The 23688-nt window shown below is 36.7% G+C and overlaps 1 protein-coding gene across 1 annotated transcript in view; it reads right to left on the bottom strand.

Annotated features, from left to right (window-relative positions):
* The window catches only part of slc35f3b (solute carrier family 35 member F3b), an 83307-nt gene extending 60014 nt beyond the window's left edge, over positions 1-23293 (bottom strand). The window contains exons 1-2 of the mRNA XM_051915881.1: positions 23049-23293; positions 21496-21710 (exon numbers count right to left, since the gene is read on the bottom strand). Coding sequence (XP_051771841.1) covers positions 21496-21710; positions 23049-23140 — 307 coding nt within the window. The 5' untranslated portion in view covers positions 23141-23293. The remainder of the gene's footprint in view (positions 1-21495; positions 21711-23048) is intronic.
* Positions 23294-23688: the final 395 nt, after the last annotated feature.

Raw genomic sequence — 23688 nt, forward strand, 5'->3', positions numbered from 1 at the left:
GTGAAAGGTAATCAAGTAGTAATCACCCCTTGTCCCACGAGTGCAAAAAATAAAACCTGGAAACAGAAAATCACAAAATTATGCTGAAAGTAAAGTTCATCCACTTTCCAAAACCACTCAAGTATTTTTCTGCACATCACTTTCTCTCTGCGCATTGGATTAGCTAGAACTTCTCACCTTATTTTTTGATCAGAGAAGCACAAAAGGTATGTAATTACTTAGAGACCAAAGTATTCATTTCTAATTCTTTCTGAAGCGATTTCCTTTTTTTTTTTTTTTTTTTTCAGGTAAAATGACCGCAGTACTCTCTCTCAGAGTAGTTTTAAGGTTTCCCTATTCTGGTTTTTCTTAAAGCAAGCAGCTGTAATGCTTGTGCATTTAAATTCAGAGAATATAATTTTCCTTGTGCTAAGGCTGGGAATCTGCACTGATTTCCCCGATTTCTGGTTAAATTTGATTCTAATTCAAATTCCTGTAGACTCATTTGGGAATATTTCAATGCATAACATGCTTAATGATCATAAAATGCTTCAAATTCACTTTATTTTCTACTTTAAAGAGGGTACATTTGCATACAACTGATTAGCGATAAAAATATTCTGTCATGTTTGGCGACATTTGTAATGCAGAAGGTGTACTATAAATACACTGAAGAAAGCAGACATATAAAAAATGGAATTTTGAAGGTTCATCATGACATTGTTAAAATGAAGGTTGCAATTAATTGGAAAATCAATATTTTTATTCTGCCATGTTCTTTTGAAAACACATTCACGGGACACCTACATTTTGTTCATGAAACATTTTTTCTTGTTATTCTGTGATCGATATCTTTCTTTTCACAAGCAGGCTGTTGTATCTGAGCGTGGCTCTGTTTTAAAGGGAGTAATTTATGAGCCTTGAGGTAGAGTCAGTCATTTTATTCAGTGCAACTGCAACCTTTTGATCAATGACACAGAACACACTGTCATTCTGAATATAAAGGAGAGAGAGAGAAGCCACAAGTTAAGGTGTTTCTTTGTCACTCCAGGCTGAGGGGAACATCAAGTGTCTGTGCGCATGGAGGGGAGATTCACTGGAGACAGAAGAAAGAGTTCAGAGATAGAGCAGCCCTTTCTCATCCTCCCTTTGAAATCTCTCCTGCTGATTTATCCTGAATTTACTTCCATTGGTTTGGCTTTTCTAGCACTTAACTGACCTTTCTGGGATGACTGTCATTCTTTCCTGGTAACCATCAAAAACATGGCACAGCAGGAGGGTTTAATCACCCACACAGTGCGAGAGAGGGTTTGTTAAGTTCTGTCTGTCTGTCTGTCTGTCTGTCTGTCTGTCTATCTATCTATCTATTCAAATTGAATTACAACTCTGCACTCTAAAAAATGCTGGTTTGAAAACAACCCAATTTGGGTTATTTTGGCATCCCAGAGCTGGGTCAAATATAGACTAATCCAGTGCTGGGTTGTTTTGATCCATCTAGTTGGGTTAAATGTTTGACTGGGTTATTTTATTTGTTTAAAAATTACAATATTGCTGGGTTAAAATGAACCCAAAATAGGTTGGAAATTAAAGTCACACACAGAATTACTAGATTAACAACACGGGGCACAGTAATATTCAAAAGGTAAACATTTTTAATGAGCTAGAATACCTAGGAATGGACAAACATATAGACCTTATGTAGCCCTGCCCCCTTTCAGCACTGCGCTCATTGTGTTCTGTCTTCTGGTTTGCATTTCCACAGCATGAAGAATTTTTTCTCCCGCCAATGGACACACTAATAGCACTATGGCCAAAACCATCAGGCTGAGTGCAGCCAACAAACACAGACTGAAAGCCTGTATTAAACACCAAAAGTTGGGAATAACCTACGTATTATAGTGAATCGACAGGATTCTTATAATTACTTCTCTCATGCGCCGTTCCGGCTTGTTCAGTTCCCAATCACCAGTTACCGTTCAAGTGATTTGAATGTTAGAGAAAACACTCAAAATCCCAAAATCCCCCCCCAGATGACACAACGTACCCCCCTAATCATAAGGTCATTCAGCAAACTTACTATTGAGAGCAAAAAACATTATTTCTGTGGATTTGGCAGTTCATGTATTCCATATCAAAATGTCTTCAGCAGCATTTAGCTCACAGGAACACTAATCTCTACAACAGTAACTTTATCACATTATCTTTAGAAATATGAATCAGAATAGGCGGAGCGTGCGTATGGCTGGCAAGGCTTAAAGTGTGTCCCAATTCGCATACTCATGCACTATTCTATGATGTTTTTAAGTACAAATAGTGCAAGTAGTGCGTTCACACAGAAAATTCCAAAAAGAAAAAGTGCACTTAAATACCCGGATGATGCACTAAATTAACGGAATGTTGGACACTTCATGCACTCAACTGTCGCAGCTTTAATTACATTGCTGTTTAATGACAAAATAAACTTATAATCATAAGTTTAATAAACTTATATTCATACACTACATGGATGAGTACATAGTGCATAAGTACATAGTGTATAGTGCGCCATTTGGAAAGCAATTTTAGACTTCCACTGGTTACGGACTAAAGACTAGCGTGGAATTTTCTCACTCAAACCATTGCCTGCTGCTGCTTCTGATTGCTTTTAAAGGGAAAAGCTACCCATAACTGCTGGTCTAGGATCAGATTTCTCCATAATAATAGCATATTGGCAAAAACATATTTTGCAAATGATCCAGTGTGTATCTGTGTTTGCACTCTGGAGAACATCAAAGGTTTCAATTTACAACATGTTTTTGCAGCATTGAACAATGTAGCCAATCACAAACATATCTGTTGATTTCTTAGACGCAATGGCCAGTCAGAGGTGTTTAAGTAGCACTGAACAAAAACTCTCTCTGAGTTACTGCAAGCTTGCAATTCCTCTCATTATAAGAATAAATAAGAGATTCATTGTTCAGTCAGCTTCACTGATTATAATGGAACTTTGTGAGATTACAATGAACTAAGATGAGTGACAGCTTTTTAGTGACTATAAAGGGAGCGCTCTTTGCATGCTTTTGCTGCCATGCCAAATCCTCCATACAGTAAGCTTGCTTTTCTGTTAAAATTAACAGTGGTTTGTAAACACAGATACTTTAATAACAAATAATTTATCAGAAGCGTTTATGCTGGGATATGTAGGTTGTGCTGTGACATGTCACTTGAAACTATTTCAAGGAAATCAATTTAAATGTGTTTGTAAAGCAGAAGCACCTCTCCTTAGCATTACCCTGAAGTTGGTTCACCCTCTGCCTATGACCAAAAAATTAATATTTAACGCATAATTACCAGGGGTTAAATTGGGCCGGGGCCGTCCGGGGCTGAGCCCCGGCACATAGGCTTACCAGGGCTCGACATGCGCTTGTCTGTGACTGCAGGACAAGTGGATTTTTTGATGTGAAAGAGAATTTTACTTGCCTGACCAGATAAGTAGCTTGATTAAAATGTCAATAACCAAAACGTGAGAATGATTCATTTAGCTTAAGTTGCCATTGATATTGGATAGTAATATATGTAATGTATATTGTCGGCGATAGCCTATTGTAACACAGGCCTACAGAAAGATTTTATTGTCATCAGATGTAGCTTTGCACACTACTATAGAATGATTTTGATCTGCATTTTAGTGTTCATAGCAGAGGGCTCTCTCAACTTGTTATATTTTAGTTTGTCTTCGCATACACATGCACCTCTGAAACCACAGAGCCCCCCCCACATAACAAATCCCAATTTAACCCCTGATTATTACACAAATCGGAACATAATTATATTTATAAATGACTATCACTTGGAGACCCTTGGTGTTGTTTTAATATAGAACTTTGTCTATTTTAGTTATAATAAATACATGTTGTTATTGTTTTGTTGAATGTTTGAATGTCTCATAGCATTAAAAAGTGTGCACCCCTGTTACCGTGTTATTAAACAAAAGACATCAGGCTCATTGAACGTGTTAACTCACTTGCAACTCTCTCACTCATATAGGTCTCCCCTGTTATCTCCTGACTCCTCCCAGCCTCTCTCTTAAAGAGGGCCATAATAAAGACATAATAATCACACCACATCTCCCCTTTGAACAAAACTTAAAACTGTAAGCCAATAACAACAAGACCATTCATTAGCCTTCAAAATTACTTATGAACTTAAATCAAGCATTGCCACAATCATCAATAAATGAACTAGTGTATTTTTTTTCTCTAAACACTGCATTAACATTTTTCCATTTACATTTTATAACTTTTTTTCCCCTTTCTTTTTAACTCACTGTATTTGAAACCCACATTAGCTCTCCTGTGACTTATAAGTCCAGTCTCTTTTTTCTGGATCACTGTCCTTCCCGATCGTGTTTTGTATAACATGGGATTTGGGCTGTTGAAGGTTCTGGGGACTCCTCCCCCTCCTCTGTTTGATCAACAGTTTTTGGGAAAATTTTAGCACATGGTTTGGTGTTTGGCATAGGAACAAGATGACGTCTGTTCCTTCTGATGGTGCCTTGAGGGCTTTCCACCAAGTATGAACGAGGTGCTGAATGGGATGCTACCACAGTACCCTCAGTCTTTGTGTCTGTAATTCAAACTCTCTGACCTGAGGTAAGGTGACTGAGTTGTCTTGTACAGTGACGTGTGTTGTAACTTGCAGCCTGCTTCTTTCTCATTCCCTTTTCTTTGCTGCTACAGCGAATCAGAAGCGAGTGATGCTGTGGTATTGGTGTGTGTAGTCTTCGGCCCATTAGGAGCTGAGCAGGATTTGCTAGCGGTGTTGTTCTGTGAGCCAGCATTGCCAAATAGGGGTCCTTTGCTTTGCTGAGCAGATGTTTTACCATCTGAACCTGACACTCAGCTTCTCCATTGCTTTGAACAAATCTCGGGCTGCTGGTGATGTGACTGAAGCCATAGTCTGCTGCGACGCTTGCAAACATCTGTCTAGAAAATTGAGGTCCATTATCTGAGAAAAGGATCTCTGGAATTCCATGCCCTGAAAACATAGACTTTAAGTGCACTATTACATCATCAGATCTCCACAAATATGGAAAAACAGTCCACCACCAGTAGATAAGTGCATCCATGCATTGAAAACAAGTCTGCACCCAGCTTAAGCCACGGTCTGGCTGGAAAATCAGCTCATTTATCTGTCCACTTAGACCGGCCTCCACACTGAGTCTTGAGCACGCAGTCTACATCTAGCAACCCCCTGGTGCCCTTCATGCAGCTTCTCCAAGACAGTGTTGGGCATAACTGCGGGTATCTAGAAGACCATCATGGACTGTGAGAACTGCTCTTTCAGGCCTAAATTTCCTTACCTCTCCTGTTATGTGGCTGAATGACAATGGCTGGAGATATGCCTCTCAAGAAACCACAAAATCCGACAGCACTGCTTGGATATTATAACTAAAACTGCTGCACTATTTTGAAAGATAAACCTTAAAGGCAGGCTTTGTGAGAGCATAATGTATACAATCGTATACAGTTTTACATCATAAATGGTGCTCAGATTGCATAATTTATTGAAGAACGATGATGGAGAGCAGGGGCCTGTTTCAATAAGGAGGTTCAACCAACTCTGAGTTAAAACTTGAACTCTGACTTGACTTACCCTGAGATGTGAAACTCTGAGTTTTCGGTTTCAGAACAGCTGAAATGAGTTAGTTCAATCAACTCTGAGTAGGCTGAATCTAAGTTAAGCACATGCACCATGACTATGAAAAGCCATGATCAATAGAGCTCCGAAATTATGATTCACCATGGCAACAGCACCCAACAAAAATACACCTACATACTTCTGAGTCGATATGTAAGTTTAATTCTTCACTGTTCAATCACTATTATAATATCAGAGGTGAAAACTGGCAGAATGGTAGGCCTAAGTTATTGGGCTAATATACATTTTCATTGAAAGGTACAAGTACGTTTACAAAAAAAAGGTACAATGCAGCAGCTAAAAATGAAGTATAAAAACAATTCAATCAGGTAAAGCTTTAAGCATAAAAGGCTCATGGATGTAGGCTACATGAATTTACAAACATTTGACATTAACTAAATATCATTCAGTGTCTATTTCAATGTGTAGCAGCTTTTTTCGACATGCTCTTTTCACATAATTAAATGTTCTCTAATCCAACCTGTTACATTTCTTAATTAGGGTAGTGTAATTAACATTTGACTTCTACTAAGCCAAAAGCAAGAAGGCAGAGGCTTGCGAAATCGGGAGGACCTGAAGGTGCGATGATGGGAATGTGTGTGTCATCAATGCATCCAACCACATTGGAAATCCTAAAGGAAATTCTAATTATTAGGTTACTTCCAGAGGTTGCATCAAGATGTTATCAAGTAAACATCTTTTATCAGATCATTAGTTAATGAAAGTTATCATGAGCATTGTTATGTTGAAAGCATATGTCTTAACAAATGTCAGTAGACCGGGAAGATTTTAAAATGAGCAGTTCTTTCATAAATATATAAGATCGCTGTGGAAATACAAGCCGGAAGTCAAAAGACAACGAGCGCAGCGCTGAAAAGGGGCGGGGCTACATAAGGTCTATAGTAGACTTCAATGGCCTCCAAACGGTTGAAGGTCAAAATCACAGTTTCAGTGCAGCTTCTTCAAAGGGCTTTAAACGATACCAGATGAGGAATAAGGGTCTTATCTAGCGAAACGATCGGTCATTTTCGAAAAAAATACAACTGTATATGTTTTATAAAAACAAACGTTCGCCTTCTAAGTGCCTCTGCCAAAAACGCATTTCCGCATTCTCAAAAATGCTTACACTGTATGTCCTACACCTTCCCTATTCTACTTACGGAAAAAATGTAACTGGCGCTGCGTTTGTTCCGTAAGTTGAATATGGAAGGCGTAGGACATACAGCGTAAGCTTTTTGAAGAATACAGAAATGCGGTTTTGGCGGAGGCACTTAGAAGGCGAACGTTTGTTTATATAAAACATATACAGTTGTATTTTTTTCTAAAATGACCGATCGTTTCGCTAGATAAGACCCTTATTCCTCGTCTGGTATAGTTTAAAGCCCTTTGAAGCTGCACTGAAACTGTAATTTTGACCTTCAACCGTTTGGAGGCCATTGAAGTCCACTATAAGGAGAATAATCCTGGAATGTTTTCGTTAAAAACCTTAATTTCTTTTAGACTGAAGAAAGAAAGACATGAACATCTTGGATGACATGGGGGGGGAGTAAATTATCAGCAAATTTTCATTCAGAAGTGAACTAATCCTTTAATTTAGATCTAAAAACTCAGTAAGAAGAGCAGTTTTGCAGTATGAATGAATTTAAACGCTTTAAAAAAGGCGAGGAGACCGAAAGAAACTCTGGGTTTACAGAAGAAAATCTGCTTCTGACCAGGTTAGGTTCACAGAGTAAGTTATCATGGTACAGTAATATAAGTTACCTCTCTCTCAGAAACAGGCTTGACTTACCCTGCTTTCTTAGGTTTGACATACCTCCTATTCTCAAATGGAAAACCTTTGACGCTTAGAGAGTGCTCAAACAAACACGAACAAGAGCGTTTGAAAGCAGCGTCTATCAGCGGGTACCAAATATATCCGGTACTCGGTACTCTGCAGATATGCTGGTACCGTCAACTTTTTTTTTTAGTAACGACTGGCACCGGTAGAACCATTACATTTGACAAAACCTGTAAATAAAAAATAAATAAAAAACTTTTGGCAATGGAAATAAAAGTAACTATATATAAATCCACCAAATGCACAATTTCAATTTTATAAACATGCAAAGACTCATTACAGCAAATGCTCTGATCTGACAACTCAAGTGAATCAAGCGTTAAAGATTGTATTAGAACAATCACTGACACAGCCCAGGGTTCAAATCCATACTGCTGATGACTGTGACCTTTATTTGATCCAAAGTCTCTATTGGGAAAAGATCCAATATGTGCATATGCATAACCTCATTTCCCAGTGACAGCACAAAGAGCTCCTCAGAAAGATGAGAAGAGCTAAACAGGTTTTTTTTTTTTTTTTTTTTTTTAATCACTTTCTGCATCTTTTCAGCTCTTGTTTGTTTTTATGCACTTCTCAGATACAGGCCTCTGCTTAAACCTAATCTTGGTTGACATATACCAAACATTTGGATTTTCACAGCAGCAGCAGCAGCAGCAAGGAACGCTAAAACCTTCTTTTTTTTACACTGTGCTGCTCTTGAGAAAGATAAAGTGATTGATAGACAGTGTGAGAGAGCAACGCGGGGAGTATATGTGTGACTGTGTGAGAAAAAGAGACTGAGGCTGTTTCATTGGGGATCAGTCTGACCTTGTTTAGAGCAGAGCTGAAACTTTTGAAGGGGCCAATCAATGGACAAACACTCCATTCTACAAGCACGAGTCCAGAGAGCCAGAGAGAGACAAATCAAATCTCTGGGTCACATCGAGAGAGACAATCACCAACAGCGAAAAACCAAGGTTGATGTAAAAACGAAAACAAGTACTTTTTAAAAGTCAGTATGAAATTAAAATTTACACAATTCACAATGCAGAATTGTGCACAGAGAGAGAAAAAAAGGAGTACACTTGAAAGACATCTTTTTGGTGCAACTTGGGGTAACACTTTAGTATAGGGAACACATATAAACTATTAACTACAACTTTTCCCTCAATAAACTCCTAATTTACTGCTTATTAATAGTTAGTAAGGTAGTTGAGTTTAGGTATTAGGTAGGATTAAGAATGTAGAATAAGGTCATGCATAATAAGGCATTAATATGTGCTTAATAAGTACTAATAAATAGCCAATATTCTATTAATATGCATGCTAATAAGCAACTAGTTAAAAGACCCTAAAATAAAGTGTTACCCAACTTGGCAAGCACGATCAAGCACGATCGTAATTATTCCAAACTTTTGACCATACTTTTTTCAAGTATTCATATTGCAAATATTTCATTATATTACAACAGATGTTTTGCCAGAGCCAGACCTTTTGAAGGGCTCTTTAAAGCATGAAATAGAATAATGTTTTTCCCTGGCTGTTGCCTGTTATGTCACAGCTCATGCACTAGACGGCCAGTTTAATTTAATGGGTCAGGGAGAGAGTGGAAAATAATCATGAAAAACAAAATTATGGCTGATTTTGGTATAAAAACAACTATAAGTGGACCTATAATAGGATAAAATGTTTACAGTGGTTTTCATGCTCTGCTCCATTGTTGTCAATAATATTTTCCTTCGGTTTTGCTTTCCTAGTGATTTATCTGTCTTTCATCTAATTTGATTTTCATTCCAGTGTGCAACTTGTTAACGGTATACCAAAAATGAACAAAAAATAAAACTCATTTACTCACCCTCATGTTGTTCCAAACCTGTATAACTTTCTTTCTTCTGGGGAACACAATAGATATTTAGGGGTTCAAGCACATAGTGCTGAAACCCTATTGTAATTGTAAGGATTTTTATTATTTTTCTTATGCCTTAAAACTGATCAGGCAGCCCAAACCGTAAGGCCAAGAGACTTGAAACTTTGTCAGATGGTAGTAGTCTTGCTCGCTACTCAGATACCCGGACTCATCCAAATCGGCCAATAGGTGGCCACAGCGATCAAAAACGCAAAATCACTCATAACTCCTAGACCGTTTGTCCTAGAGTCAAGTGTCTTATATCATATAATCCTTGGCTCAAGACGGACAAAACGTATATCTCTGAATTCCGCCTGGAAAAATTTTCCGCCATTTGGAATTTTGTCCAAAACCTACTTTTGTGAACTAGTCCTAGGTTTTTCACCCGATCAGAACCAAACCAGTGCAGAAAGATTCTCTGGAGTCTGAATATCAAAAGTTATCAAAAAAAAGTTGAAATTTCGATTCACGGTCGCTAAGGGGCGACAAAACGTTCCAAATGGGCTGAGCCACTTTTACTAAAATGGCTATAACTCGTGAAAGAAATGAGATATTTTCACCAAACTCAGTACTCGTGTGCATAGGCTCAGTCTTTGGTCACGATAAAAAAAAAATCATGTCGAATGGCCACTAGGTGGTGCTATAACTTGAAAAAAAACATGAAAACAGCTGTAACTATGCAACCGTTAGTCCGATTGACTTGAAATTTGGCATGCAGTGGTCCAAGGGGGCATGATAGTCTATGAGAACATTGGCGTATGTCAAAAAACATGGCCGCCATCGGCCAATGAAGTTTGAGCAACGATTAGACAAGGTTATCGAAGACCAATCAGAACGAAACTTGGTGAGCATGTTTGACTCATGGTCCTAGAGGTCTGTGAGAATTTTTAAAGAAATCGGCCACTAACTTTGCCTCAAGAATCACTGCTGTCAATCAAATCGTTAATTAAATATCCGTGAAAATGTAAAAAACCTACTTTTTAGAACTTGTCCTATGTTTTTCTTGCAATCGGAACCAAACCAGTGCAGTACAATTCTCTGGACTCTCTAGGTCAATAATTATCAAAAAAAGAAGTTAGCTATAACAGGGTCAATTAGAAAAGGGGCGTGGCCAAGTGACCATAAAAGCATATAACTCCTAAACGAAAACTCGAAACTTCACGAAAATAGGTGAGCACATGTGACATATGATTCTAAACAAGCATGTAAACTTTTATGGAGATCGTACCATAGGTGGTGCTATAACTGTTAAAAAGCTTTAAAACTCATATATTTCCAATGGTAAATTGCCTGTATTGGCAGTAAATGGTCTTTTCCTTCGATGATTTAAGTGATTACAGGCTTGCTAAATAAAACATAATATCTTTTTGCGTAAGTGCTTAAAGGCCTTAAAGCATTTGAACAAATGCTGCTTGCAGCTTTAATTAATTTATTTTTTTATATGGAAAGAAATCTTTAAACTATCTACTTTTGAACAGAAGAAAGCAAGACATACAGATTTAAAACAACGTTTGAGTGAACTATGCATTTAAGCTGCATTGAGTCCTAAATATAGAAATTAAAGACACAATTTAAAGTTTTTAAAAATTTGGCTATTGGAAGAAACCAAAAAGGGGATCAAAAGAAATTTTTCCAAGAGATAAACTCTAAAGAATCTCTTTTTAGGTTAATGTCACTTTATAAGCACTGTTGTCATATTAATTCTTGACACATCTCTTATAATCATTTTAAGCAGGCATTTTATCTGCAGTCTCTTACAGTTTCACAAGCATCTGAGCAGCCCATCACTTCCACTGAACAAGCTTTCCTCTAAAATAACCTTTAAAATCGCTAAAAAAAAAAAAACCCTCTGAAATGATAAATATTAAATGAACATCTAAAACTGGCTTGTATGCTTGAATATAACAGCACGACCCTGTTAATTTATTCCTTGTTGTATTTCTCCACAGCCAGGTTTTTCTGCCTTTCTTCCCTTACATTTTATTATATTAATATTATACTTCACCAACAATGTTTTTAGGTCTATTTCTTACATACATAAAATAAATAAATAAATAAAAAACTCAGGCAGATCATGCCCCAAGATGCTGACAGACATGAAGTCATGCGATAATCTTTTCCCAGTCTATCCCCTCCAGACCTCAGTACATAATTCATGACCGTACGAGTTCATCTTATCTGAGGCAATTTTCTGCCGTTTCATTTTTAGCTATGAACCATTTTACATCATATGAGCCGAGAGATATAAGCCAGTCTTATAATGCAATTCACAAGGAATACAACAATAAGATGTGTTGAAATAAAAGGGTTTATAATTGATCATTTAGGTCAATTGCAAACCAAGAATAAAATTGTACTGAAATAATTCACAATTTCAAGATCACAAGATTTTCAGAATAAACAGATTGTACTTCAGAATGATTCATGTTGTTAGTCATACGTCGCTCTGGTGATCCTCCTACACAAAGACTGATTTTAGGTTATGAACTCATATATGAATTATACATGCAAATACATTACGGCCTCTCATTTCGATACTGGGTATATTATATAAGCACTAAATTGTGTACTTGTAAGCCCGATCTACTGTAGTTTCTATTAGCATGTCTATTTGTTTACATTACTGCTAATCACATATTTAATGGAGTTTTGCATTTAGTCTTTCATCAGCTTGTTAGTTGGTTATTACTGCGTGAATGCTTTTTATCTAAAGTGACTCACAGAACACTAATTGCAAGGACGGTTTCCCCTGGCGTAGCCTGGAGTGATGCTGCCGTGCTCAAGAGAACCACAGTAAAAGAGTAAGACTGTGATTACATTAGCACTTCAATTCACCTACAGGCTAATGCCACTCAATCAAGCCAAGAACTGATGACAACAATCAAAAACTGTGTTATCTGCAGCACAATAACTGGATTCAGCACAGTAAGTAAATAAAGTCTGCTTAAAAGGGTGGAAAAAGTGCAAAAGAGCTGACAGGCTTCTATTGTGGTCTGTAATAAAGGGAATCAATCAAGAAACGGAAGTGTTGAGCACAGGAGAAGTCTGAAAAATGTCTGATTTGTTTAGAATATAAATATGGTCTTAAAGGAATAGTTCAACTTTAAATGATAATTCTGTGGACATTTACTCACCCTCATGTCGTTACAAACCTGTATGACTTTCTTCTTCTGTGGAACACAAAAGACAGTATTTTTAAAAATTGGGTCTAAAACCACATCAGACATCACTGACTTTTATTGTATGGACAAAAACAGTTGAAACATTCTTCAAAAATCTTCTTTTGTGTTCAGCAGAATAAAGAAAGTGCAATTAGATGGTTTGGAACGACATGAGGGTGAGTAAATTATGACAGAATTTGAATTTCTGAGGGCGCTATTCCTTTAAACTTTAGTTTGAAACTCCTTTATGTGATCTATGACAAGCTTTCTGGAGTATGTCTCGTATGTGAGAACAATAAAAGACTCCTTTTCACTTTTCAATTATGTATTAAATACATTTGTTTTACTAACATTAATAAGGAGATTCATTATATATAATGTAGATTTAATATAGTTCTCCAAATCTCTCCTAAAGTAAAGAAAAAGAGTTCCGTCAGGCAGCAATTGGTAGAATTTCAAGAAAAAGTTCAAAGGCTCCTGTACGCAGCATAGGATGATGCAAAGTGGCAGATGCATGTCACAAATAATTCATTAGGCTCATCTTATGTAACCCACCGTTACAGAGAAAAAATAGACCTCCTCTTCTACTGTGACTCTAATGAGGTTAATGAAAGTGTTCACCTTCTTACAGACCCCTGACACTGCAGAACACGGGTAGAAAACACTGCCCAACCCAATATATATATATATATATATATATATAGTCAAACCAAAAATTATTCAGACATTTTTGATAATTTTGATATATTTTTACTAGTGGGTGCAGGACACTATAGTTCATTTAAAATAAAGTAAACTGTGACATATTATACCCAAAAATTCTTCATACAGTGGACTACCAGTAAAATTGATAAAAATTTGGAACCAAAAATGATTCAGACACTTTGACCTGACCATGTTTTGCTTAAGTGTTATCTGACATAATTAAGATTATTTTTTTCTGACAGTTTAACTCTGAGATCTTGTCATATTTTATTACCATTTTTTTAAACTATAGTGAATAAACTGTATTAATGAATGAAATGTTCAAGGTGTCTGAATAAATTTTGGTTTGACTGTATATATATATAAACTGCCCAATATTCTTCAGGTCCCCAAAATTCTTCAGTTTTTCTTATTTTGTTTAAATATCTTTTTCTTTTTCTTTTTTTCTTTCATTTAGTACTGCCCTTCGGAAGCAACAGAAGACACTTAAATGTTTGCCAGAAGACAAATTAAGTACAATATTCCTTGATCTTCAAATTCAAAAGGTTTTCACTCCCCGGCTCTTAATGAATCGTGTTTCCTTCTGGAGCATCAGTGAATGTTTGAACCTTTTTTAATAGTTGTGTTTGAGTCCCTCAATGGTCCTGATGGATCTCAAAATCATACAGTCACTGCTGGAAAGGGTTCAAATATGCAAAAGATGCTGGAAAACTGAAGAATCTGCAGGACCTGGAGGATTTTTATGAAGAATATTGGGCAGTTTAACTGCCCAGGACAAACAAGCGACTCATGAACAACCATCACAAAACATAAAAACAGTTGTGGATCATTCAGGGCCCCATTTCAGAAAGGAGGTATTTTAACCCTGAAATGAGGGAAACTCTGGGTTTTCCGTTTCAGAATGGGAGGTATGTCAAACCCGAGAAAGCAGGTTAAGTCAAGCCTGTTTCTGAAAGAGAGGTAACTTATACTCAGAGTCAGTTACCATGGTAACTTACTCTGTGAACCTAACCTGGTTGGGACCAGGTTTTCTTTAATAAACCCAGAGTTTTCTTCGGTCTCCTCGCCCTTTTTAAAGTGCTAGTTATGTTTAAATAGTTCACTCATTCATTCACATTGCAAAAATGCTTTTCGTACTGAGTATTTTTTGTCCTATTTCAAGTACAAATATCTAAAAATTCTTAAATCAAGACGGATTTTGCATATAAGAAAATGATATAAGATATTTAGTCTTGTTTCCTGGGGGGATCTAAATTAAGTGCATTTTACTTAAGTAAAATTATCAATATCTGCCACTGTGGTAATAAAAATAATCTTAATGCAAATGTAAAACAAGATTATTCGGAGATATAAGTGCAAATTTACAGTAGCCCTGGCAATGTCATACAAGGTTAAAAACGGTTAAAAACAACAGATGTGATTAATGGCTTCAGTGGTGTAGGCAGTATCGTGCTGAGCATGGAAAATAACTTGTGACGCGATTGATTGGGTTTGAATCCACCTTCTTCTCTCTTTTCCCATCACATATCACATCAGAAAGGCATTTATTTTCAATAAAAATGAAGAAAATGTTCTAACAGTGGAAGTAAATTGCCTAACGAGTGTTTAATAATGATAAAATCATTTACACTCTATTATTGCATCCTGTTAATGTACAATACTGAGGTGCAAATAGTATGTATCTGCCAGTATAAAATATAAATAGCTAGCATCTAATTACTATTTACACTTATTGCAAAGAACTGCTACTTTTAGCCTACTACATGGTAAATAGAACATAATTTGCAAAATAAAAATAATGCATTTAAATGATTATTATTATTATTTATTTATTATTATTTTTTTTTTTTTGCATGTGGGATACCATGAAAATGAATATTAGTTCAATAACCTACCATTCTGCCAGTTTTCACCTTTGATATTACAACAGTGATAAGAATTAAACTTGCATTGACGTCATTTTGTCATGTGCTGTTGCCATGGTGAATCATAATATCGGAGCTCCATTGATAATGGCTTTTCATAATCGTGGTTCACGTGCTTAACTCCAAGTCAACCTACTCAGAGTCATTTGAACTAACTGAATTCAGCTGTTCTGAAACAGAAAACTCAGAGTTTCCCTTTTCAGGGTAAGTCAGCTCAGAATTCAAGTTTTAACTCAGAGTTGGTTGAACCTCCTTATTGAAATGGGCCCCAGGTAACCACACACAGTATTAAGAAACAAGGGGGGTTGTTGCAGTTGTGGTCTAATGGTAGTATGAGTATGGGACACCATACTTAGCTACATTTCACATCACTTTCTATGCAGAGTTGCGAATTTAAAGGGATGGTTCACCCAAAAATGAAAATTCTGTCATCATTTTCTCACCCTCAAGTTGTTCCAAACTTACATGAATGTTAGAAATTTACAAAATCACATGAAACAGGTTTTTAAACTGTAAATTTGCAAACTGCAACCCTTATAGAAAATGAACAGAAAATAAAAGGCATATAGTCCCACTTTATATTAGAGGTCTACTGTACTACTGTAACGAGATTTAAATTAATCCTTTGATACGATGCATTGTACAATACATTGATACAATACATTGTACATCTATATAGCTGGGCGATATATCGGTAGATAAACCGGTAGATCTCCGGTAGAGCGTGCTGTCAAAGAGATGGTTTCTGACCGCTGTCAGTCTAAGAGACTGTTTTTGAGCGCAGTCTGAGAGACAAGAGCACATGAAGCTGCTGCTCATAGAGCGTGTGAGTGCTGAACTGAGTTCTTTTTGCTGACTTATTGGGCTTGAACAGTTAAATACACATACTTATGTGTCAAAATGCCTGTCTTTTCAAGTATTCTCATAAACACAGTCATTAAAGTCTTAAGTGAATGTAAACAGTTGAGAAAGCAAATGCATATGAATCAGTCTTCAGTAAGCTTGAGTTTTTTTACTTTTTTCTGTGATACTGAAAATGGTGACAAGAAATAAGAAATTTCAATGGTATCAAAAATTTTGATATCATAAAAACCTTATTTAAAGGTGCAGTATGTAGGATTTCTGTCTGCTAGAGGTCGCTAGAGGCCTATTCAAAACAAAGGCGTAGCTTGATGACGCCAAGTTTGAGCACGGAATCTTGGGACATGTGGTCTTCACCTCAACGGACGGTGCAAAAGAATAGGGATAGGACTCGGGAAGAAATCATGTTCATGGATGCGATTATTAACGTTATTGTAGTATGAAGCAGAGCAGGACCGAGTGTTGTGGGAGCTGAACGAGGCCACTGGAGCACACGCCTCACGAGCAGAGGAACTTTTATTATGCCACAGTCACCGGCGCCGCTTCCACTTTTCCGGTCATGAGTATGAGGTAACGCAGCTCTGTTTATCATATTAGATACATTTGAGAGTGTTGAAAATGATGTTATAACAGGCGACTCCTCACACGTCCCGGAGCCTTGATTAAAATTGCAATTTTCTCATGATTTACAAATAGTTGGAAACATTTGGGATATTGTAAGTACTCAAGTGAAACAAAATATATAACACTGGCCTAGTGGTTTTGGATATTTTACTACAAAAATATTACATATTGCACCTTTAAAGCAAAAATAACTATATCATGATATATATCGTTATTGTGAAATAAAATTACTCATATTTTGATATAAGATTTTGTTCATATCGCCCACCCCTAGTACTTATATTTTAAAAAGTAGCTGCATGTAATTACAGCTTGATTAATTTCTGTAATTATAATACCCCTTAACCCACCCTTAAACCTAACCGTACCACCAAGCTTATCCCTAACCTTACCCGTATTCCACTTCAATTGCAGCACAAGTGTTTTGCGATACAATATTAACAGAATAAGTACATACTTATTTTCTGATGTACATACAGTAGTAGTTAAAGACACATATCAAGTGTGACCAGGCTTATATTATAATATGTATAATATTTAGTTTAACCAACATTTTCTGAAGGTTAAGCACTTCATTTCATTGACCATGAGAAAAAAAAAAAAAAAAGTTTCAGGCCCTATTTTGTGCTCTATTTGTAGAAAGTGCCATGAGCTCTCCAAAGCCAGCCACTTATAAGTTGTGTGAACCAGACCCAAGGGCTTACTACAGTGAAAGTGTATATTACAGAGTGCAGAACTGAACTGTTGGAGTTGAACAACCTTTCCTGTAAAGTACAAAAGTAATGATTCTCATGGGTTTCACTTGTATCTGAACCAGCATCAAAACATTCTGCTCACCAATGTTTTGGCGGTTCAGGCACGGACCGCTTGGTCTCTTTGGATCTTTGTCAGCTGCCTTGTGTTGCTTTGAAATCTAATGAAAAGTGTTAGGCCTCATTTAGAGCTAACACAGACTTTCAAAAGTAATCCTCCTTATATAATATGATTCACCTAACCATTATTAGCTGCTTGAAGTTTTCTTGGTGTGTTGTTATTTCCATCAACCCCTGACAGGAAGTGATTTAAAAAGGTATTGATAGTGTATATTCACTTTGCTGTCAGATGCTGCCACATGTGTCCCTCTAGTCTACATAAAGGCCATTAAGGAACAAATATCTGTCTTTGCCTGCCTCCACTGTCCTCTGACAGACCTTCCCCCCGAAGCCAATTTCTGGTGTCCAATTTTATCCTCTGTTCATGAAATTGTATTTGATTGAAGGGTGAGAATGACAAATGTGACAGATGTTGGTCAAGGATATCACCTACGTCAAAAACTGTAATAGATGCTGTCATATTTTTTACACACATCACCTCCAGAGTCCAATATTAAAGCCCAAATCTCAATGTGCAACATGGAGCATAAGATAAAATCACAAAACTGGCTGAAGTTTGAATAGACAATACAGACTATAAAGGCTCACAATGTGCTCCCTTACAGCTTTGTAAGTACCACTGCTCTGTCTTTCAGGGCACTTGCTAGGTAGTTGGTTACTGAAAGTTCAATACTTTATCAAGTGCCAACTTATCAATTGTTCTATACACTGATAAAAAATAACTTGATTTTAATGTTTTGTGGAGAAAATATGAAGAAAAGACTGCAAAAGTCAAGATGTCGCAGTGCTAACATATTCTTTAACATATTGCTATGTTGTTTCTAGGGCACAGTTGTTGATACTTAGGCTTTTGGTTTTGTTCTAATCCCTAAGCCTTATATGAGCAGTATAAATAGTGATGTTTGCTGTAGTAAGCATCACTTATAAGTATAAGCAATAATAATAAATAACAACATACACAAGAAGCATACACAAGTAACCAGAAAGTGTTTACAGAACCTGATTAGGACTGTAGATACAGTGTAACTCTACAGTGCTGAGAGGGAACAAGCACACTTTCCTATTTTTTATGTTTGAGAAGCATTTATCACAGTCTTGAACGGCTGACAGGGTTGGAAACCTCAGCACTTCATCAAATCAACTCAGGCAAGAAATCTTTTTGAAATAATACTTCTATTTAGTATAAGTACTCATTAAATTGACCAAAAGTGACAGTAAAATATTTATAATATAAAATATTTCAAAAAAATGCTGTTCTTTGAAACTTTCTGTCCTACATAGACTTTTCAAAGTCTACAAAAAATTAAAGCAGCACCAAATCAATCCTTCTTGAGCACCAAAATCAGCATATTAGAATGATTACTGAGGGATCATGTACTGAAAACTGGAGTAATGGCTGCTGAAAATTCAGCTTTGCCATCACAGGCAAAAATAACTTTTTAAAATATAATAAAATAGAAAACTCTTATTTTTAGAGATGTACCGATACTAAATTTCTCCACCGATACAACAGCCATTTATTCAAAATGATATTTGCCGATACCGATAGTTTGATTTTCTTACGGAAAAAAAAAACTCTTTTCTAACTAATACTGTAAACTATACAGGGTCTCATTTAGTACATTACTATAATATTACAGGTTAAAATAAACAACAGTGTCCAAACTATTACATATCCTAATCCTAAATAAATGCTATTTATTTTCAGATATAACAATTACATAAAAAAAAAAAACTGCAATGTTTGTATACTATTCAGTTGTACATAAGATAAACACTTGTCTTCTTAACACATTTATTCAAACATGCATATATAAATAATAGTAAATAATCTTCTTTCTAATGTTTTATACCACGAACTGTGAACATTGGATAACTTTTCTGAGGTAAATGCAATGTTAAGTGGCATATATTGTTCACAAGCTGTTTTTGTTATTGACGTCTTTCCATGGTTGAAGCACTAATTGAGTGAGTACATGATACATTTCTGTAAGTTGTACTGTATCTTTGAACATACCTTATGATGTTCATGCATGTTTATTCATGCTATAACTTGTATTAAAGTGAAAGAAAAGACTGCGCTGCCATTTGATCTGAGGCGCTACAGTGAACTACGGGTGATTCATAGGGTCAAACAGATCCTGCTTTAACCTCGCTATTTTTTTTTTTTTTACTGTTAATGTGTTGTTGTTGCGTTAACTTTGACTGAGCTAAATTCAATACAAGTGACATTTTCTTAACACACAGTATAAGTTGCAGTCTGACATGATACAATTGACCCTTATCAACGTCTGTTTTTAAACAATTGGCCAATGGCCAATAGTGAAATAATTTATTTTATTGGCTGATACATTGGTGCATCCTAAGTTATTTTAAAATATCATAATATTTAACAATATTACAGTTTTTACTGTATTTTTAATCAAATAAATGCAGCCTTCTTGAGCATTAAAAAAACCTTTCAAAAACATTAAAAATATCACCAATCCCAAACTTGTGAATGTTATAGTGTATATACCACTCTACTCTCCATATTAGGTTTTGACTTTTCCTGAATTTCCATTTATACAGGATCTTCATCTCCTCTTTATTAAGCTAAATTGCCTTCAATGTACTAAAGCCTTCCCTAACGACAATTCAATTCTACTTAAATCAAGGGACTCATTTCATGGCTGCCTGGGCAGTAAATACAACAAAAGAGGATCACACAAGGAAATGAGGACTCTGAATTCTGCATCCAAATTTGTCACTCAGCAATAACATCAGTACAGTGCTATTTGATAAACACTGATTATGCATTATGCAATTTTATACAAAGTTACTTACTGTAAACTTTTTTCCACCATTTGTTTTTTCAATAAACACTATTTGATATTTTGTTACATTAAAAATACAACAGTGTGGCTTAAAAGTCCAAAAACTTTTTGGGGCCACTGTGATGAGAAATAGGCCTGATAAAAATCAAGTATAATTTGTCAATGTATCATGTGTTTTCTAGCAAAGGCATTTCTTAGTGTGTCCCAATGAAAGGTCAATCGGATGATAAGAGGCAGAATACAGCCTCACCAGGCATTACTGTGCCTCTTTCTGAACACACAGTGGGTCCCAAAACAAGCATATACAGCTCCTTTATCTAGAGGAAACATTCACACAAAAGGGGATAAAAAAGGATAGGGATGGAAAACTCTTGTCTTGATATCTGTAAAGCAAAAACACACACCTCACCTTTGCCAGGATAGTGCCCATGCCTTTAAAAGTTTCTGGTTATTTAAAGGGATTTAGACATCTTTAAATATCAATATTTGCAATCATTCACTGCACCTCCAGCCAATCAATCATTCATGAATATATTCTTATGGAACAAATAATCAAAGCGTCAAAATTCACAGCCTGATTTGCATATAATCTTGTCCTGGTTGCCCAAAAGAAAAGGGAAAGAAAAGAAAATCTCCATCTCTCAATCGTATCTCCAAAACAGCAATGAGATCAAATGGAGATCAAATCACTTAAGTCTCCATCTTCTTAGATGTTTCTCTTGAGAAAAAGACCCCAGAAATCTCACATGTACCTCTTCTAGAGTTTCAGAAGAAATTTCAACAATTATCAAACTGAATTTCCAAGATTCAAAAGTCTGCAAAACAAAAACATGAGACCTCAATTTGAACTCAAACATTCTCAAATACTCCCAAGACCAAATTATCTGATATGCTATAATTGACATTCATTTTGTAGCTCTATACTCACTGACTGCATGTCAACAATTGTCTCATTTGTGTATACTTTAATTACTCCAAAAGAGGAGTAACATCTGAGACTCCATCTAACAAGCTTTGGAAAAACAACAACAACAACAACAACAAACAAACAAAAAACCCTCAAAGTAATAAAATTCACCTCTGAGAGCACCTCGATGGTTCACAGCTGTTCATCACACAAATAAATCTATTGGTAAAAACGAGTTGCTTACTCTTATAAACGGCATTCCACGGCTGGTAGCCATAATAGCCCGTGATTCTCAAGATCCTCTCCTCGATGGACGCGCTGTTGATGTCCTCAACTGATCGAGATGACTTCAGGTCCTCTTTAATCGATTCATCCACCACCAGGTACTTGAGCTGGCGAAGTTGGGGGCTGATGTCGGACAGCCTTCTGGGACTCACCTCGGGCGATTTACGCATTCCGCTGGAGACAAGAACACAAAGTTGGAATCGCGTTGGCTTCGAGCGCTTGACACTGAGGGTGAGGTGTGCCAGTGAGAACGTGGCACACAGACGACCCTTCTCATTACATTGGGATTCGGATAGTCCACCTCTTTAAACAGATGATAGGGTGTTTCTCAAACACAAACACACTAAAACGGCTTCCGAGCGTGCAGCCTTTTCGGCGAGTAAGAGGGTGGATGCGTGAATCTTCACCCTTCACTGGCGTTACGAGCGGAGGAGGCAGAGCTGCTGAGAGATGATAACCAGACATGACTGCTGCTCCGTACAGTGTAACCTCTACTGGCACAGTAGGACACAACTTATTTGGAGGAACGTATAGATATACAAATGTCCCATAATTATGGCTTAACTAAATTTGCGTCGAAGAACGCTTTTTCAGTTACGCTCACAACTCAAGAGTGTGAATTACAGGGGGTTAGGAGGGAGATTGGGGGGTGGGTGGGTGGGGGGGGGGGGGGGGGGGGGGTACACAAACAAATATGGCCTATATATTTTTAGTAGTAAACTGCTCATTTTCTATCAGGATTATCATTGGACAGAAAGCAAAAAAAAAAAAAAAAAAAATTGTGCTAGTATTTCATAGAAAATAAATAATAAATAGCATTAGTAATACAGATAAGAACTAACTGAATGTGTATTACAATGTTTAAAAATAAATAGCCTAAATATCAGAACTTGACAGCATATGACAAATTAGTTAAGGTCTTATGCTGCGGTCTATGACCACCGGGAGGCGTGCGCGATTCCGCTTTACGCACCAAATCCACTGACGCTCCTTTCACATATGGAACAATTAACGCCACTGCTGGTGCTTACAGATACACTGTGTTAACAATCTAACTTAAATTTAAAGTTTAATATACGAATTCGTTTGAAAGTGCTTTTTTACTAACGCGTTTGGCATTACATGTAAGGAAACTGGCATTTTTTTCCCTCTTACAGTCTCCAGTGAATACAGTATTTGATGTCTAGATAGACTAAAACGGCATGAACTTTTAAGACAGGTTAATAACTATGAACTGTAACGTATGCCCTGTTCTTATAAATAGATATCCCTAAGAATACTCAGATGCGCACGAGACGCGTATCACCATTTATAGACTTGTGCGTAATGAGCTCAGTAGTTAGTTTTTTATCACTGTCACCACTGTGGCGGACTCTGGGTTTTATTTTTCTCACTCCCTGAATAGAAAACCAGCTACTACATCTGTCACGACTCAAAAGTGATGCTGAGTAAAGCTGCATCTCAACACAACACATATTCTATTCATGAATAGGTGCTTTTTAAAATACTTACATGGGTATCAGGGTGGTCGGGGGGCCCAGGTAACACATGCAGTCCCTCCGGGGAGGTCCAAGCCGGTCTCCATCTCCATACATGATCCCCATGAATGACAGTAGAACACTGCTCAAACGCACAAAGACACACGGACTGGAATGGTCCGCTCACCCACTCTCACACACTCCAGCCGTGGCATTTACAGATTTTCAGATAGTATCATCTGTCACACCTTCAGCGGTTTTTCAGAACCACGGCGCCATCTGACGGTGAATGCTATTTCGTGCTGCATGTTTTGTTGTACAGCTTGAGGGGAAAGACAGTCCACCTGTTGGAAGTAAAAATCAATCGAAATGATCTAAGATATTACTCAGCTTTTTGAACAAACTCTCTGGCTATTATAACAATTTAGGTCTTAAGTAGCCTAAAATATGCCTACCATATATTTTGCAAGTATATGGTAGGCAGGTAGGTACTTTATTGATCCCACGTGGGAAATTGACGTTACTTAGCAGCAATACAAGACAGTAAAGTACTCACAGTTTGCACAATATAACAATAAAACAGGATAATAGAATATAATATAAACCTTATAAAAAACAAAACAAAACACATACTATACATATGTAATAAATAAACAAATTTAACCCAAAATTAG

This window comes from Ctenopharyngodon idella, chromosome 13, assembly GCF_019924925.1.
Source record: "Ctenopharyngodon idella isolate HZGC_01 chromosome 13, HZGC01, whole genome shotgun sequence".
NCBI classification, from domain to species: Eukaryota; Metazoa; Chordata; class Actinopteri; order Cypriniformes; family Xenocyprididae; genus Ctenopharyngodon; species Ctenopharyngodon idella.